The 20,036-nt window shown below is 33.9% G+C and overlaps 2 protein-coding genes across 5 annotated transcripts in view; one reads left to right on the forward strand and one right to left on the reverse strand.

The window, feature by feature from the left end:
* Window positions 1–5,112, reverse strand: part of LOC124534197 — a 69,587-nt gene extending 64,475 nt beyond the window's left edge. The window contains exons 1-10 of the mRNA XM_047109907.1: window positions 4,910–5,112; window positions 4,700–4,826; window positions 4,191–4,291; window positions 3,511–3,640; window positions 2,772–2,891; window positions 2,129–2,234; window positions 1,839–1,962; window positions 1,128–1,241; window positions 983–1,042; window positions 823–933 (exon numbers count right to left, since the gene is read on the reverse strand). Of these exons, the coding sequence (XP_046965863.1) occupies window positions 823–933; window positions 983–1,042; window positions 1,128–1,241; window positions 1,839–1,962; window positions 2,129–2,234; window positions 2,772–2,891; window positions 3,511–3,640; window positions 4,191–4,291; window positions 4,700–4,826; window positions 4,910–4,975 (1,059 nt within the window). The 5' untranslated portion in view covers window positions 4,976–5,112. The remainder of the gene's footprint in view (window positions 1–822; window positions 934–982; window positions 1,043–1,127; window positions 1,242–1,838; window positions 1,963–2,128; window positions 2,235–2,771; window positions 2,892–3,510; window positions 3,641–4,190; window positions 4,292–4,699; window positions 4,827–4,909) is intronic.
* Window positions 5,113–7,570: 2,458 nt separating this feature from the next.
* On the forward strand, window positions 7,571–18,915 carry LOC124534308. Of its 4 annotated transcripts, none has more exons than XM_047110074.1 (10): window positions 7,571–8,092; window positions 10,914–11,082; window positions 11,339–11,424; window positions 12,279–12,397; window positions 13,186–13,423; window positions 14,188–14,315; window positions 14,771–14,874; window positions 15,252–15,350; window positions 15,445–15,570; window positions 16,687–18,915. In XM_047110074.1, exons 1-10 carry the CDS (start codon window positions 8,045–8,047, stop codon window positions 16,761–16,763), a joined length of 1,194 nt encoding a protein of 397 aa, XP_046966030.1. In that variant the 5' UTR covers window positions 7,571–8,044; the 3' UTR covers window positions 16,764–18,915. The 4 variants fall into 4 exon arrangements, with proteins under 4 accessions (XP_046966030.1, XP_046966031.1, XP_046966032.1 ...); XM_047110075.1 differs by having other exon boundaries at window positions 16,714–18,915; XM_047110076.1 differs by having other exon boundaries at window positions 13,186–13,360.
* Window positions 18,916–20,036: the final 1,121 nt, after the last annotated feature.

Below are 20,036 nucleotides of genomic sequence, written 5' to 3' on the forward strand. Positions count from 1 at the left end.
TGATAACCTCCTCCTTTTGGAAGTCGGTTGAAAACTAGAGACTTTGTACTAGACTTATATGTGCTATATGTGTGTATACGTGCTATGATTTTTATGTAACTTAATTGTTTATACAATTGAAGATAAAACCAATAGAAAATATATAAGGAACTAGTAGGTGACTGCGACTTTGCTCGCGTTATAGGGTACTGGTTGACATGTGTTAGGCAAAAAAGTAGCCTATGTCCTTGTCTTGGAGTTCAATTTTGTTTCGTACCAAATGTCATTAAATTCGGGTTAGCGATTTGGTTGTGAATGAGCGACAGACAGACAGGATTTTTTTCACATTTATAATGGTAATAAAGAAATATAGATAAATAATTCAATAGTATCATGATGCTTTATATTGACTGGCTTGACTATATTAGATTACACAACAACAGCAGCCTATAAATTCCCACAGCTGGGCTAAAGGCCTCTTCTTCCTTTGAGGAGAAGGTTTGGAACATATTCCACCACGCTGTTTGGTGGAATGCACATGTGGCAGAATTTCTATGAAATTTGTCACATGCAGGTTTCCTCACGATGTTTTCCTTTACCGCTGAGCACGAGGTGAATTATAAAGACAAATTAAGCACATGAAACAGCGGTGCTTGCCTGGGTTTGAACCCGCAATCATCGGTTAAGATGCACGCGTTCTAACCACTGGGCCATCTCGACTCTCATTAGATTACGCGCGTATACGCAATGACACGCACACAAGTTTAAAAAGTGACGGCTACCGACAAGCGGCATGTGGACTGAGCAACGCTCAAACAAAGCTAGTGAGTCAGCAGAGCGCACCTGCGCGTCCGCCACGTGAACCGCCGCGCGCCGCGCCGCCGCCGACAGCGCGCGCAGCCCGCCGCCCGCACCGCCCGCGCCCCCCGCGCCGCCCGCGCACTTGTGGAACATCTACACACACACACATAGAAATAATACAAAGATAATGAATGTTTATTACGTTCGACAGCGCGCGCAGCCCGCCGCCCGCGCCCCCCGCGCCCGCGCACTTGTGGAACATCTACACACACACACACAAACACAAATAATACGCAGACAATGAATACTTATTATATTCACACACACAGCGTCGTCCGGTACGGTACCTGCAGCGCGGCGAGCAGCGCGGCGAGTGCGGCGCAGAGGCGCGGGCGGTGCGCGCGCGCGTGCGTGTGCCGCGCCGCGCCGCCCGCGCGCGCCCGCCGCTCCAACTCCGACAGCTACGAGGCACAGGGTGACACATTTACTTGGTGTTAGAGCTTTGCATAAACCCGTCTGGGTATGTACCACCCACTCATTTCTCATCTCATCTCATCAGTTATTCTACCGCCAAACAACAGTACTCAGTATTGTTGTGTTCCGGTTTGAAGGGTGAGTGAGCCAGTGTAACTGCAGGCACAAGGGACGTAGCATCTTAGTGCCCAAGGTTGGTGGCACATTGAAAATGTATGGAATAGTTAATATTTCTTACAGCGTCATTGTCTATGGGTGATGATGATCACTTACCATCAGGTGGCCCATATGATCGTCCGCCACCCTAGACTATAAAAAAAAAACATCAGCTATACGACGACCGAGCTCCGGCTGCGATGTATCAACTCAAAAAATTACAATATAACAAAAAATAATGTTTTCAATTGCAATCATGTTTCACGATTCACAATATTTCAACAAACATCGTTAGATTATTATCTAACGAGATAGATTGCTATCTAACGACGTTCGTAATATTTCGGTGACATAAATGTATATAGATATGAATCGACCAAACCCCCTTTGTTAATTAATACAAATGTTAGGAGTGCGGGTGACGTCACCTGTCGCTGCAGCGGGTACACGTGAACGCGACTGAACCGCGAACTGAACTCGACGGAGCGTTTCATCATTTTCGGTACATCCACCGGATCCATACTCCTAAACTCCTCTTTTTCCAAAAACTCTCTAAACATAATAACTTTAATGTGTTATATATTTTATATAAATATAACATATTATTACTATATTTCATAAAAATTGAAAATATTTTTTTTTACAAAAAATACTACAACAATAATAAAAAATGAAATGAAAATATTAATCAAATTTACTTAAAAAAAAGGAAACTTACAGAATACTAATAAGTTCCTCATTAATTTTGATTTTCAATTCCTTGATCTTAGCGCTGTAGATATTGCTTTCTATCATATCAGTCACATTCTCTTCTGAAGACTTACCTTTAATATAAAAATGAAATATTAAACAAAAATTTAAATCTTGTACATAAAAAGGGTATAAAAAACTATTTTAGCTGTTACACTTATTAATTGGCAAAGAAAACATATTTTCTGTCTGTTTCACGACCAATCTCTTGAACCAATTTGGATGAAATTCGGTATGAAGCAAAATTAAACTCTAAGAAAGGACATAGGCTACTTTTAAAGGATATAGGATATTGGCTAACACGACAACCAACACCCTAAAACAAGATCAAAGCAACAGGCGACTACCAGTATCTTAAAAATTAATCCAAAACTTTCACAAGTTATTAGGTTTTTTTTTCTCGCTGGAAAAACGCTTTACGCGCTTCCCCCACGTGATGGAAAGTGGGGGGGGGTGTGGGACTCCCCGGAGCCCTGAACGCCGAGTGCGCCCAAGCACACCGGGTTTACCCACTAAATAACCAGCGGTACCCTCTCGAACGTCGAACGCCACGGGATCGCTTACGCATGCGCGTAACGAAACAAGTTATTAGCTATTTGTACAATACTCACAGGATATTTTATCTGAACTATGATGTTTTGAGACGGGCAGTTGAGTATCATCTTCTACTTGTCTCTCTCGCACTGTGCATGGACTTCCGATGGAATCGTTGAGCACTTCATCTTCTGGTCCTGGAATAACAGATATAAACTAACTATAGTATAAGTTACACATACTCAAACTCAACTCAAACTCAAATAACTTTATTCAATATAGAAGCATTACACTTTCCCATTGATGGTCAATTGTGAAACACTACCACCTGTTCGGAAAAGAAAACACCCTGACCTGAGGAGCACCGGCGAAATAAAATTCAGTACTGTGTATTGAAGAAAACTAGCGACCCATCCCGACTTTGCAAGGGTGCAATACTGATACTAAATATACTACAAAATTTGTTTATTAACGAAATTACATTAGAAACTTTTAAAATTATCAGTGTTTCTATACAATAAATAATGTTCTTGTGTTTAATATACAAAAACCTTCTTTACTCTTATCTATAAAAAAAAACGCATCAAAATCCGTTGCATACTTTTAAAGAACTAAGCATACATAGAGACAGACAGCTATAAGCAACTTTGTTTTATACTATATAATGTATAAATATAAAGGTGAAGACACATATGGTTTTTGTTGTGGTAAATCAATTGTGCCTTAGAAGATAATCAATCAATGGACTGTCAAGTATGTGAGACCTACCCAAAGTTGTATGAATCCCAACAACCAAGGAAAAATTACAATACTTACCAGAGACATCATCATCTTTATCATCGTCAAATATGTTTAACATCCCACACTCCTTCTCAACATCTTCAGTAAATGTCACCACATGTTGATTGTTCACTTCTTTGGGTTCTGTCTCTTCCACCTCGTCAGCCTTTAAAGGAAATATTAATTTGTTATGAGAATAATTTGCTAATAATGTTGATCATGTAGATCCACAGCTTATTATTAATAGAAGAAAAAGTACAAGTGTCTTACTTATTCTATCAAAGCTTAAAGGTCAAACAGTCTGCTATTGTGGAAAATACCAAACTCTTGATACAGTAATATCTAATATTCCTGTGTTCCAGTTTCAAAGACTTGTACTATAGTGATAATGAATTTCTTACAATGATTTGAAATCATTTAACATTTTTTACAATGGCTTTTTATCTATGTACATTCATTTTACTATTATAGAGCAATAACAAATCTTTAAAAAAGAATAATTTGATGATCTTGTTATAGTTAGGGATGTGATTACCAAATATTCAAAATCAGTCTCTTGATAAGAAGACCTCTGGATTACCAATGCACTTCAAGCAGTATATATCTTGAAATTATTAATTTTCTAATAGTTTTTATACATTTGTAACCATAAATAACCAAATAACATACATCAAATGCTTATATTTATGTGTATTATAATAATATGTAATACCAACCTCAACTTCTTCAATTTCTTGTTTCATTTTCTGCAGTTCCACATCCAATAGTTCCTTTATACATGACTCGGGCAATTGATCTATGAACTGATATGGATCATCTGAAATTATTAACTATGACTAGAAATACATATAACAAATCTCTCTTTAAAAGTCTAATCTCCTCACTTTAAATTGAATTCTAGTCCTTGACTTGTCTCTTAGCGTCCTTGCATATTTTTATTCCCATAAAGGCAAATTTTCTGTTAGTTTTCTGAAGTTTTGCTGTTCAGTTAAAGTGAAAAGTTGAGTGCTTAACTTTTTGGAAACTCGAATGTTTATTAATTTACATTACACTATATTTTATTATGTTCAATAACTTTTATTCACAAATATTCAAAGATGTTATTAAATTAGATAGTTATTGATATACTAGTAAAATTTTGTTACTTTAGATTTGCACGTTTGTCATTTGCCTCGTTCAACTTTAGTATAGACTATAGAATTAATAAATAATAAACTCGACACACCTCTGCTAATATTGCGTACAATGTCTTCCTCTTTGACGAATTCTTCCCAAATTTTCATTTCTTGCTGTTTAAGACGTTCTCGTCTTGTTGTTTTCCAAGTTCTCTCTAACTCCTCACTTTCAACGTACTGTAGATATATTAATCATACCAAATTACATTGTGTTAAAGTAGAAATACTATGAATAAATTAAAATATAACATTAATCTTACTTTTAAATCTACCACGTCGACTTTAGTATCGGGCATAAAAGAAAATCCTCTAACGCAAGTTTCCATGATAGCTTGTAAATAATATTAAACAATCAAATCTAAAGATATTTTTCAATAAATAAGTGTGTTTTTTGTACAATATAAATAAATAAATGACATCACTTTTTCTGTTTATGTTTAGAAATCGAATTTTGAAATTTTACTAAAATGACATTTCTCGCAGTCCGGATGTAAACATTATGACTCGATTCCATTTACTAAATTAATTAAACATTGTGTAAAATGATAATGTTTAAAAAAAGAACGCATATACCGAATCTTTGAAAATTTATATAAAAGTTAGGTAATCAAAATTTTTAAAATACAAAGTTATAATATTTGTTATGAGTGTAATCATATTATTAAATATTTCTATCTTATTCTTTATTGAAATGTAAAGTTACAAGTATCCGAACGTCAAAAATAATTGCTAGGCAACTCATTGGCAGCAAACTTTAAATCAAAGTTCCAAACTTTTATTTTACAATGTTAAATAAAACTTAAGGATTTTTACCAACGGATAAAAATCCAATCAAAAACTTTACTCACTTCTTGTAAATTAACTACTAAAGCAATTAGATAATATTACTTGTTCCTAGATTAATCGATCGCTCTTTATAGATACGAGCGACAAAGATAATTATTGTAATTATATGTCGTATCATCGGATTCAATTGACCTAATACATTTTCAACATGCTATGCAGCAGTCGACCGTTAGTCGGCATGACAGCACCTTTGCCAACATCTAAACAACATACACGACACTTTCCCCAGTGGAGCCGTACTGCGATCCTAACTATCACGAATGGCACCGAAGATAATGATCGAGAGGTAATATTAAAAAAGTTTTTTGAGAATATGCTATTATTTTCATACTAATATTACACTTTAAAAAAAATAGACATTAAGTACAGATCATTCGTTGTTTAAAGAGGGATAATTTGAGATGTACAAAACCCGAGCATTTTTATTTTATTTACAAGTGATCTTATTTTTTTTTTTGTTGGATTAAAGGATTTAAAAATATATATCTGTATTCAAACATTTTATATATGAAGTAAGTAATAATTGTATGAGAATATTTAATGGTTTTACTGAGGTCATGTCCTAGAATGAACGTGACAACCTCGGAATAGTCATTCAATACAAAGATTAAAACATTTTATCCGGTAGGCACTAAGCATCAAGTTCAAAACAACTCGCTATCTAAGAATAAAAAAAACGGAAGTATGTAGGTTATGCTTAACTTTTGAGTACTTTAAAATTCGCAATATTTTATCTTTTTTTTGCACACCTTTGCATCGCTTTAACACTAACAAACTAACAAGCGTTACTTACTCGGACAGTTATTGCCTGTTCTGTTCCCTGTGTCGTCATTCATGTAATTGTAATTATTTATCAAATCCCGAAAAAAAATATTAGGTACACGTCGCGTTCTTTCAGGATAGGGCTATGAGTTTGATCGCTTCAGCGATTAAGTCGCGATGGTGTAACAAACAGACAGACAGACAGATTTAATTGCGAATTTAATCGGAAACTTAATAATATACAAATACAGTTGTATTTGCATATTTGTTTCCCGATAACTTACTTGAACAGGTAGAAGTAGATGTATTTAATAAATGTTGCCTTTTTAATTTTATAAAAAAAAAATACAGACGAATTGATAACCTCCTCCTTTTTGAAGTCGGTTTAAAATAAAGGTTATATATGTAATAAAGGGTAAGGCTATTTGTGAAAAAAATATTAGTTAAGCAAGCTTGTGGCTACATACATACCTACATTATGTTATTTTTGTTTCGCAAAATATGTTAAAAATTTAAATTGCTTTTGATGTAATTAATTCTAAGCGATCCATGAAGATTGCAATGTTTTTAGGGAAAAGATTATTTTCACAATAACTATAAATATTATAAATACAATTAATTTTATTATGTTAAAAAAATGTAAAAGATATTAATATTGATCATCGCTATTCACATAATTGTTATAATTATTTCGTGTCACTAAAAGGAAATGATTGTGTTTAAATATTTAGTTTAGTAGCGAAAGTCAGTTTCGAAGTACTAGTAAGCTAAATTGTAAACAAATATAATTATGTCCAGCTATTACTGTTGTCCTACTGACATTTAGATTCTATCGCTGATTCATTTTCACATCGATGAAAAAAGGTTCTATGTCGATTTTACGGCTTTATATTGTAACGGCTTAGCATTATTGATTTAAAGAAAAAGTTATCGAATTTTTATACTAAGATAAGAATTATTTCCGAACTTCTGAAAATAATTTTAAAATTTAAATTGTTACATACTTCAATTGTAAAAACAATAACGTTTCGTAACATATGTAACAGTTGTTAGCTTGAAAAATGAGATAATTTGCATTATGTGCAATTCAATACAAACAATAAAAATAAAAAACGAATGTCCATGTCAATTTATCAAAAAATAAAACATTTTTCAATAATTTGCAAATTATTATATCAAAATAGTTGTGAAAATTCCAGCGAAATCTCAAAACGAACCTAGGTCACGCGAATGAAGAAATTAAGGCATAATCTCTTGATGACAAGCCATAGAACATCAATGCTGTTGGCACCGCGCCACAGTTGGTTAGACAGAATCCCGTGAGTCAGCGTTACGCGAGACCGGTGCGCGGCGGCGCGATCGATACCCTGCACTCCCTCCCCTCAGGCCCTCAGGCCCTCACGTTCCCATGCACCTGTCGTAGACAGCACCGCTGGACACTGAAAAACCTCAAAAAAACATTCAAAAATGAAGTAATTATAAAGTAATCAAGTGCTTTCCTCAAAGTCAATTTTCGGTTAATAGTACAAGGTCGACACGGTCGTAGACCTTTAAGAAACTACCTCAAAATAAATCACGGGTTCAAGCAATACGGTGTTTATTTGTGTTTCTATCGTGGATTTTATTTTTAATTATTACGCGTAGTGGGCAAGGTCGTAGTTTATTTTGCCGTGCACAAATGTCGGATCTTTTCCATTGCAAACGCGCGCGTGCACCGAGGTAGGACATAACAAAGGTGCTCCGCCGTCAGCTCGTCGTATCGTTCGTCGTCGTGTCTAGGATAAGCCATGGCTTCCAAGGTTCTCGTACCGACAGCCCCCTTCGCAAAACTGCAGGTATGTAAACATTATTTTTTGACAAACGTAACGAAAACTAGCCAATTTGTTTTGAATTATAGATAACGCTCGAAAGAAAAATATAATCGATATAATTTTTTTATTTATTATTTTATTCAATCATTAACTACCAATAAAAATTTTAATCAATAAAAATTAGTGACAAATTGTTTTTTTTTTATACCGACGATATTGCTTAGAAAAAATATATTCAGCCACCGTAATGAAAATATTTTTAAAATATCATCGATTCTCATTACGATTTTAAAAGTAAGTATCTAGTATCAAGAAATCGATACATATAACAAAAACATAGTTACGTATAAACAATTGATAACAGACGGAACACAAAGAGCTTGCTAGCGGTCAATGACATTACCTATGGGAAATCGAGTATCAATACATGGGTTTTCCCACAGTTTTTTTTTTATTCGAGGCAAGACTTACAGATTGCGATGACTAGTAAATTTTAATGATAAACGATTTATTTATTGTTCTAGTTGATAGTAACTAAGTGTTGAAATAGTGTTCGGATTTCATTCGTCCGATTCAGTAACAAGGAACAAAGACAGAATGTGACTCAACTCATGCACTTGTAGTTAGTTAAATTAATTAATCTTATCTAAGATTCATAGAGCTATCTAATTGTTGCAAAATGTTTATACTTCCTCGTTCAAATACGATTTGTTAATGTTTTTTCACGTTTCATTTTCGCAATATTCTTCATTGACCATTGTTTTTTATTTATTTGATGAATAACATTACTTTTCAACCGACTTCCAAAAGGAGGAGGTTATCAATTCGTCTGTATTTTTTTTTTTTTTTTTTTTTTTTTTTTTTTTTGTTTGTTACCTCATAACTTTTCACTGGGTGGACCGATTTCGATAATTTTTTTTTTGTTTGAAAGGTAGTGCTTTCCGTGGGGTCCCATTTTTTTTATTTTTTTTTCCGATGATGGTATCCATATGAAAACGACATAAGTCTTAAATTTGCATTATGTATATGCGCGACAAATAGGTGAATAACTGAAAATCACGTTAACCAATTTTGATAATTCTTTTTTTATTATAAAATATATACTTCAAGGGTAATTTGGTGAAAGTTTGGTAAGGTTCTGAGCACAGGATCCATGTCAAAGTAACGGAACGGAAGGGAACGGAACAATTCTGAGGAGCACGTTAGCGATACTCGGTCGAATCTTTTATTTATAGGTTATTTGGATATTTGAGTCACCTTCCGTAATGTGGTTATGTTTATGTAATTATCATAGTCGAATATTATAATCAACTAGCTACCCACCCCGGCTTCGCACGGGTGCAATACTGATACTAAATATACTACAGAATTTGTTTATATACGACATCACATCGCAAACTTCTAAAATTATCAGTGTTTCTTTACTATATTGTTCATGTATTATATACACAAACCTTCCCCTTGAATCACACTATCTTTTAAAGAAAACCGCATCAAAATCCGTTGCGTAGATTTAAAGATATAGGGACAGAGAAAGCGAATTTGTTTTATACTATGTAGTGATGGAACTCCTATACGGCTCGCAGTTAGGGTGCGATATGGGGCAGAATTTCTTACTATCTTTAATCAAATTTTGTGTATGTGATGTGATGTCATATGATGTACGAAATATAGTTGGTCTTTTTCAAAGTTTTTTTGCTAAGTTCGATTACAGCTCTTTCGAGGGATCCTTGTAGTTTACGCCGCGTGACGTATTAAATCCGCATTTTCGAAAGTCTATTTTTGCTTTATTCGCAAGTTTCCTTTGAAATTGTCCTCGAAGTAGTTTCTGACTCATATAAACGGAACGCTTAATCTATCCATATTAAAAAAAAATTAGTTAGTCAACATCAGCTTCACTTAAAATCAAAAAATAAATAAAATTTTAACAAAAAGAAAAACCGACTTCAAACAAAACACTATTTTAAAACAAATGAATATGCACGAAAAAGTAATAAAAATAATTGCGTATTCAACATATTTTTTAGAGTCTTCCTAAGTTAAATGAAATGAAAAATATTAGACTACTTAAAAGTCGATTAACGATTATATCATGTAGTTATAATTATTGTTATATTTGGAGTCGGTGTCAGCCAATAAAACCCTACAGTATATCTATCAAAAAACAATACGAGAATACTTTAACAAATATGTTTTTTACAAATTACCTTTTACACAATAATATACTGGATCAATCAAGGGGCTCGCATCGCTTCTTTCTTTTGATTGTTGGGGCAAGGGCACCGTGGCTGACACCGGCTCCAAATATACCAATAACTATAACTACATGATATAATCGTTAATCGACTTTTAAGTAGTCTAATATTTTTCATTTCATTTAACTTAGGAAGACTCTAAAAAATATGTTGAATACGCAATTATTTTTATTACTTTTTCGTGCATATTCATTTGTTTTAAAATAGTGTTTTGTTTGAAGTCGGTTTTTCTTTTTGTTAAAATTTTATTTATTATAGTTAAAATTTAATATTATTCATAAAACATTTTCAAAATACTGTTTACTTTTTTTACTAGGTTTAAGTTAAGAAATGTTTACGTTTAACGACCTTACGATTCTGTAATGGAAATGATTGTTTTTCTCGATATTTCTTGTCGTTTACACACAAATGCGATAAAGACTAACTGCCTTATTATGGACATTGATTAGAGAGTGTTCATTTGAACATATATTTATCTCTTTCTACAATCCTTAATTTGATATTGGAAAGAAAGAAACCACATCATTGTGTAATTATTTGCTTTCTAAGTATATAAGTTTGAAATTAAATACAGATGATCCGTATTCCAGGTAAAAAAATCACCTCCGGAAAATGGCGGTGGTTTCATCATCAGCAGCGGCGATGCAGCAGCTCGGGTCGCACATTTGGAGCATAGCGTTCGTTTTCTACAAGAACAACATCGATTGATGCTGAGCGGTCTCCACGCTGAGATAGAGGCTTTACGAGAGAGAAATAGAGGTGAATGTATAATAAATTCGAGATATCTTAAGGCACTACAAACCATCTAATATACTTATTAGTAATCTAAAGAGGTTTGATACGTTTTAAGAGTGGGAAATCATCGTGCTTCCTCTTTAAGTATTGGTAAACCGAAACAATAGTAATAAGAGTGATGGACATTTATAGCTTATTTAATAGTAATAAATAGATTTAATTATTATTTTTATTTCATTCTAAAATTGAAAATTGAAAGCATATTTTTTATTCTTTCCAGACTTGCAATTCCAACTGATATTCAATAAGGAGTCCACGGTGAAACCCAGTCCGCCGGTGCCCGATGACACAGCTGAAAACAATGAAGTAAGTCTAATAATGTATAGAGCGGGATGAATCATAACAAATGCAAGCGAAGCTGTTACTCGTGCTAGTTCTAGCATTAAGAAACCTCGCCCACAGACTGCGCGCGCTAATGTCATTATCATAAATAGTGACATTGACAACTCATGTGAATTAAAAACATTAAAAATTTAAAAAAATTAAACAGTTTTGTTTCATACATTTATGCGTAAATTAGGATATTAAATCTAATAATAAATAAAACTTTATTTAATTATATTAAAGTAAACTTAATTATGTATTTTAATTTTATTAAAAGAAAAAAAGTTGTTTATAAATTAATAACTTTTTACACTACATTAAATCTTCTACTACGAATCCGTGTGTTGAATATTAACTAACTTTATGCGTTGACAATAATAAACAAAGTAATCTAGTTGACAAAAATCAGAATAATAAAATAATTAAAGGCACTTTGAATTGCCAACGATTAAGAAATCGGTATACTTTCCAGGTGTTGTTTTAAGTTTTATCTTTAAATATTACAATGTGTCCGATATTTTCCGACCAAGTAACAATTTTATTTTGCGTTTTTTATTTGTCTACAAGAAAATTCATTTTTAAGTATTGTCGCAAACCATTATGAAGATCTTAACTTAGAACTAAATTAGGCGCGAAAATTGTTCTTGGTGCTATATTATTGAATTATGTTATGGAAAGTTACATCTAATATCCATAGTATACCTAATATCCATAACCATAGTGTGTTATGAATTTTTTATATGTTGTGTAATATTTTATTTATGTAAAATTTGATAAGGCGCGTCAGTCGAAGTAGTGCGTGGCGTTTGTTAATTGTATAATTATAATTTTCATAGGAGAAGTTACGCAAAGACGTGAGTCGCGCGGAACGCGAGGCGGCCGCCGCGCGCGGGGAGGCGCGCGCCGCCGAGGCCCGCGCGCTGCAGCTGCAGAGACTCGTCGACGCGCAGGCGCAGTACGTACCGCCAGTCGGCCACACGTGTGTCATGACACGTGTACAGATAAATAATTGTTTTTCGTACGATACACAATCGACATTTAAGCAATTTATAAAAAAATATAGGTTCCCGTATTTACAATGTTTAAAACATGACAAATTCGGGATGTTTACCATATTTATGTAAATATCCCGTATTTAATAACTGTAATAATAAAAATAGCTATGTTAATAAAAAATCTAATATAGGATATCTCTAACCTGGTAGTAGAAACTTAACTAATGTATGAAATAAAATTCTATTTTATTCAAATAATGTTGATGTCTCATCGGGATTGGATTATTAACTAATTTCTGGTTACTACATTGTAAGCATTGCCGCGCACTTTACGCTTTGTCATACTATCAAGTAATCAGTATTTTATATTGCTTAAATCTATAAATAAATCCTTGCGAGAGAGCTTGAGATTGATATCTTTATAAAAATCGCCTTCAACCAATGACTGTCTTTGAACTCCTTTATAAATGTTTTAATTATTGTATGCAGTCTAAAATTGCGTGTAAGTCAGCCATCATTTATTTTGTTCATATAATCTTACGTAAATGTGTACCCTTGACACGTACACGCGTCGTTCACATTTAATACATTTTTTTGTAAGACATGTTAAGTTATTCAAACATTAGCTCATATAAGTTAGCCGTTTGATTTCATAAGCGAAAGTATGAAGGGACAAACGATTAAAACGACGAGCGATCGAAGGGATCGTAGGCGTAGCGTCGACATGCAAGTAATCGCACGCCGGCAGAAAGCTTCGCGAGCTGGAGGGCCGGCGCGAGGGCGGGGCGGACGGCGCGGGGGGCGCGGGGGGCGCGGGCGGTGACGGCGCGGAGGAGAGCCGCGCCGAGCTGCGGCTGCGGCTGGCTGAGGCGGAGCGGCTCGTGCGGCGCCTGCGCGCGGACGCGGAGCGCCAGCGCAGAGAGGTACTCGGGGGCGCGGGCGTCACCAACCTACTGTTCGACGGCGCGGCCGCTCGACACGCGCACGTACGTGTCGTCACTCATCCGTCACGCGACTGCCGCTCGTTCGGCTGCTGGCTGTGCGCAGTGCGCTCGCATAAGCAGCCGCTTCGGCTTATGTCTTTGAAACATTTTTGTTGAGACTGATTTAAATATTGTTGCAAGATTATATATTATATCAAGATTACAGTTAATTACATGTTACTCGAAACCTGTCTAAAAGTTTAAAGATATATCTTTAATATTTGTGACCAACTTAAAATGACAGATTTAAAAATAATTTAAAGCAGCGTATCTGTGCGCAGTCCACAATACAGAAGCCGCAGAAGGCGCGGACGGGACGATTGTTTCGTTCCACTAGAGATACGTTTTGAACATTAAAGCGACAGAATTGACGCGATGTGTGCGGGTGGCCTAAATTTTGTTTAATTTTAACACTGTTCCCTTTCCGCGCCGTCGTACTTGCTTCTTCCTCTTTATTATTTTGCACGATATAATTACTTAGTTGTTTTTATATAGTTCACATATTGATAACCGTAGAAAATAGAAGTACCTAGTTTTAGAAAACAGTAATATCTAGAGTTGTATGATATTATGTATACTAGTTGTATTCCTTGTATTCCATATGATATTTTTACTTAAACTTAAGTTTATCATTTTGGGAAGCAAATTATATCAACTTTGATTTTATAAATCGAATGCACGTGACAAAAGAGATTTGTCAATTAACTTCTACATTACTTTAAACAGATTCATACTACAAATGTTTTAACAGTTTAAAAATAAAATAGTTGCAGTGTATAAAGAATTCCCTCCATGCGAGTTTGCGAGCTAGCGGTTTAGACGGGTACGGTTATCAGAACAACTACCACTTTCCGCCGGTACACACGCCGGACTTCTGGCGGGAACCGCTTAGAGAGTGAGCATAGATGTCATAATTTTATTAGTTATAAAGTTATACTTAAACAAAATCAAAAATCAAAATAAACTTTATTCAAGTAGGCTTTTATAAGCACTTTTGAATCGTCATTTTACAATTAAGTGAAGCTACCACCGGTTCGAAAAGTAAATTCTACCGAGAAGAACCGGCAAGAAAGTCAGTAGTTACTCTTTTTTAACATTTAAAAAATACAACGTCATGTTAATTAAATACAATTATTTAAATTAATATATCCTGCTTGGAAGTCAACAGGTATTAACTCCACGCTTTTTTATCATCTATAAAATCTTGTATCGAATAATATGCTTTTTCTACCAATGTATTTTTTACAAACGATTTGAATTTACTAAACATATTGAAGGAAACGACAACGAGTTTTTATTTGAGTGGTAGTATGTTACTCCTGTTAGATAACCGAGGATAATGAATTTCAGGGAGTATAGCATGGGTTCGCGAAACAGGAACAACAGAAGACCTCTCACACTGCCTGAACTAACCGCTGTCGGTCAACCGCTGCGCTCTACCGTGTATGCTAATAGTAAGGATAGAACTTATGTACACCTTCTAAATACATGATTTGCACTTATTATTATCGGACTTGTCGCTTTAGTAGTCAGTACTTAGGCCACAGATCCCAAACATCTAAGTTCAAACTACAATTCAGTTCTATCTGTGTGGAAATTGGAAATTGACATGGTCATACTAGAAAGGTCTAAAAGAGTCTAGGAGCATTTTTACTAGACTCTTCGCTCTAATGAGCCATCAATCACATGAAATAATATTATTAAATATACCAAAACACAAGAGCGTTGAAAAAATCATTCACAATATTACTTGTAAATGTCTCACATTGTGGCTGACTCATAAGAGAAGATTCAGACTATTAGTATTAATTCTGGGTTTGTTGATGCTTAGATCATACGCGGGCACGAGGCTACGTTCACGAGAAAAATAAAAAGACTCAAACCACGAATGGAGAAACAAGTAATGGAAAAAGTCCAGAGGAACCGCCAGGTAGCTAAAGTAACATTAAGCCAAATTATTATTAGGCTCACACCCTTTTTATTTATTTTTTCGTTATTTTTTTTTGTTTTTGTTGAAATTTCAGAAAATTCACGATTAGACCCGATAGACACCGATAGTTTAACGAATACGAAAAAAAAGAATGAGTCTAGGTTCTCGACATACCCCGAATTGAAAATAGTGGTTACTAAAATAATTCCACATGGAAACGGTGAGATAGATTACATTTTTAAATAACAATGGGGAAACTTCAAATGTGCATGCTGGGTTTTAGTGATGGTGGTGGTGATCGCTCGTTGAGTTTTAACCGAGAGTAATTGTTTTGGGGTTAGCAAATGAGAATGTATTTATGGTGGTACCGATAGATGATCGAATGAATGGCAATCGTAAGTGGTTATGTGGTTAAGTTATGTTGTGTTATATATTGGTTATTCACAATACAAATATCATGAAAAAGAAAGTAGCTTTGTCCGTTTGTCTTTTGTTCTTTCACGGGCAATCACTGAACCGAATTTGATGAAATTTGGTTTGTAGAAAGTTTAAACTCTTTTTGACTTACACTTGAGCCGGCCTAAAATGCGAGTAAAGCTGTGGGAGACGAATAGTATCTTGATATAAGCCAGTAGTCTGAAGAACATGAGTTACGATTGAACATTACGTAGAAATGCATGTGTTTATATATATTTTTTTATTTCTTTCACATTATTGTAAGCATTCATGTTTTCTATAGAAGTGCGCATCTCAATTCGCTTTGTAGTGTGGTGTTGGATTAATGGAATTTGCATTGTACACTAATGTAGTGTAATAAAATTGTCATAATACCTTTTAAATGAGACTATACACATCTGCATAATTTGTCTATCAGCGTCATATGCGCGATAACCTTAATAATCGCATGAATATGAAGTGCAGACAAGTGTGCAAATGCGTTTAACTTCGGAGTGTTAACTTGATGTTACCTTATAAAATATCGTACACGAGTCTAGATTTGTAAGATTCTTGGTGGTAGGGCTTTGTGCGAGCCCGTCTGGGTAGGTACCACCCACTCATCAGTTATTCTACCGCCAAACAACAGTACTCAGTATTGTTGTGTTCCGGTCTGAAGGGTGAGTGAGCCAGTGCTACAGGCACAAGGGACATAACATCTCAGTTCCCAAGGTTGGTGGTACATTGACGATGTAAGGAATAGTTAATAATTCTTACAGCGTTAATGTCTATGGGCGATGGTGACCACTTACCATCAGGTGGCCCATATGCTCGTCCGCCAACCTATACCATAAAAACACTCCGGCGTTGAATGCAATTTGAGTAGAGGTCGATTGGTCAGCGAGTGTAGTGGGTGCGTTGCCGGCAGTGAGCGCGCGGTCGCGTCGCGCGCCCCGCAAGCACTCCGAGCACACATAGCGCGCCGCACGCGCCGACACTCTCACAAATATAGTCTATACGCCTCGCCGCTCTTCCCACACGGAGAAATCACAGGACTAAATCATGCTATCTCTTTCCCGTATATGGATTTATGAAAGAAACATTTCTAGCCCTGTCATGGTTTGTTGATATTGTTTATAACAGATTCAGCATTGTTTGTTGTTTTTGCTTAACCGATATGTCGGTATACGTGAACACGGATTTATCATTGTACTTTATTGAATGATCACATATGCCTACCGTAATATAATTGACATTGTTAAAAATGTGATTAAGATTGTTTTGTAAACGATGTCTGAACTAATTTGACGCTAAAACAGTAGATCTCAAAATCAATATTGAGATGCTATGTAACAATTTGTACAGTCTCTCATGTTTCCCCTAATCATGGGGTAATCTGTACAGTGGAGATGACATAAGAATTATGTGTTGACATAATATTTCTCATTCGTATTAACTATATCAAATTAGTTTACTTTATTTGCAGGCAATACTTTTAAAGTATAACTATTACTATTACTGATATTTTTTGGATGACGAAAATAGTCTGTAGTCATCTTGATAAATAGCCTAATCTCCGGCATATTAAAACTATGTATTATGAGAACATACAATTCAATTATATGATAATCATGTAATATTATCTCCTATAGATATCACTGTTCAATTTTAGAACTTAGTACTGCGCTAGCCACTCATAAACGTGAATAAAACTAAATTAAATAACAAAAGAAGTCAATAGTTGACTAAAAGCATCAATGCATTTGATATTACGAAAATCGTGAGGTAAAATGATGATACTAATTAGCCTGTTAGGACCAAATGAATGATTGTCTTAATCTAAGTATATGTGCTTGATTGATTAAACCTTTCCTTCAATTACTCTAATGAATAACGTGGCTAATAATAAAACGTGATATAACAGTACCTATATTATCGAAAATAATAAATAAGCGCGAATATATGTCACGTAAATTGTCGTAGAATTGAATAGAATCGACAGCACTTTAAAATGTGCAATGTAATCTATGTATCCATATACAGTATGTATTTCTAGACGGAAAATTGGATTTAGTATTCGTTTTAGCTTTAATGAAGTTTTTAGACCTTTTTGAATATTTACGAAGTCGATTTCATTATATAAGATATATTCAGATTCGATACTCAGAATTTAAATATGTTTACAAACAACCAATAATATTAATGCGGCAAGGTACGATAGAGTAGCTAACCACAGTCTTAAAAATAAAACAGTAACCAAACTGAAGTACAATTTTTGAAAAAGCTGATCTTTGTAACAGTTGATGACATAGTCCCATATAATGAGTAAAACGACGCCTTAGTAATAGGCAATATTGTATTGTCTTGGAAATTAAATGCTATGACATTTGACGGACAACTCCAGCACAGCGCGCTCATTGGTCAAAATAACAGGAAAGTTACGCACTTCCGTCCCTTTTCAGGAAGACAATCGCACATATACAGGTTGGATATTACACATTAAAAAAAACACATGACTTGTTTATTTATGATGTCAACTTGTCATTATTGCAAATATGTAATAAGCAAAAGCAAGAATAGTTAGCGTCACAGTGGTTGTTTGTCAACGTATATATAGTTTTGAACTATACGTGTTACATAATACTTTTAAAGTGCCTAGATTTGGATGGTAGTCCTAATTCTTATGATTTTGCATTTAAAATGGACGAAGAATAAAACTTATAATCTATGAGAAGACAAAAAAAAAAACAAAAAGCAAGTGCGTGACAACCTTTACTTTTATAAAGCGAGTATACATTTATGCTTTAAACTTAACTCTATGATTGAGTAGATTATTATATTATGTAAGCAAAGTTTTTTGCAACCTCTTTGGAATACTACATGATAGTCTGTTTTAGATTGGAGTAGGGATCTAATAAAAATATTTTGAAAGATAATTTCATGCTATAAGTAATTAGTGGTTTCACATAGAACTTGTAATTCGTAACTAATATCGTCATTATTAAAACACGAAAAGTTTTATAAATACAGTTTCACCAATATTATAAGTTACTTGGGTCTATGCATGCACGTGTAGGAGATCATTAAAACGAATGCCCTTTGGTGTTGCAACATTAAAAAAAAGCAAATATTATATTAATATTATATACTACAAAATACCAGCTAATTATTATACTTTGTAAGCTGTATGTAAATGAACATTTGCATTAACTTGAATATAAAAAAATATATAGAGCCGTCAGCCGTTGACACAATTCCTCACTCCCTAGTATAAGTAATATATTTTACATTATATTATTTTTTATATTATAGGGAAGTGGGATGATCTATATTGGTTGTGTGAAATCAAAGTTAATTTAACTTCGAAGATATTTTGTTTTATTTAAGATAAGGACATGCTTTGATTTCTAAAAATTAGCTTTATTTTGATTAAAAATAAAAATTAAATTTGATGCAGCCAATCTGCATCAATTCATCTGTTGCATCTTTACGTTACTTTTCTGTTTTTTTTATTCAATTATTTTATAACAGTTTTTCGGTTTGTTATATAATTGTAACACTAAATTATAGGCGGTTATTTAAAGTTTACATAATCGAACATGAGCATCATGATCAATGTACCTTATAATATTGATGATATTTTAATATTCATTTAATATGTAAAAAAGGAGAGGTTATAAAAGTGATAGGTTCAATCAAAATTAAATGCTCAATCTTTTAAAAGTTAAAGACAACGATATTTCATTCCAAAATGTAAACATTACTAATGACCTGCCATTTTGTTTTTTTTCCATTCACACTGGTGTTGATATAAAAAAAAATATACGAGATGATTTTCAATATTATGTGATAACATGTACTTAATATATAGTAAAATCAAAGACGGGTAGCGGTAGTGATATATTAAAATGTAATATCAATTTTGTATTATTTAAATTAATGTAGAAATTATCATATTAATATATGACATATTTTAAAGCGGCCAGTGTGTTTGGAAAGATATGCTACATTTGTGAGAGCGAGTGTAAATTTTAATGCTAAATTTGTAGCCTTATCCATATTATCTAATTATTAAATTATATTATGAATAATTATTGATATAATATATTTATTGTGAACTATATTCAGTTGTTTTATTCAGCGATTTATGGTAAATTTAGTTTCCTATGAAATATGTGAAAAAGAAAAACTTGTAGTCAAATATTTAATTACTGTAATACCTAACTAAAACATTTCCATTTTATTTCTGTT

The sequence above is a fragment of the Vanessa cardui genome, chromosome 12 (assembly GCF_905220365.1).
Source record: "Vanessa cardui chromosome 12, ilVanCard2.1, whole genome shotgun sequence".
In the NCBI taxonomy this organism is placed as follows: domain Eukaryota; kingdom Metazoa; phylum Arthropoda; class Insecta; order Lepidoptera; family Nymphalidae; genus Vanessa; species Vanessa cardui.

Excerpts from the sequence above, each read along its gene's own strand:
- LOC124534308 (XM_047110074.1), top strand. The coding sequence starts at position 8,045 with ATGGCTTCCAAGGTTCTCGTACCGACAGCCCCCTTCGCAAAACTGCAG. Across the intron at positions 12,398-13,185 it reads CTCGTCGACGCGCAGGCGCA|AAAGCTTCGCGAGCTGGAGG; the intron begins GTACGTACCGCC and ends GCACGCCGGCAG. Across the intron at positions 13,424-14,187 it reads CGGCCGCTCGACACGCGCAC|TTGCAGTGTATAAAGAATTC; the intron begins GTACGTGTCGTC and ends AAAATAAAATAG.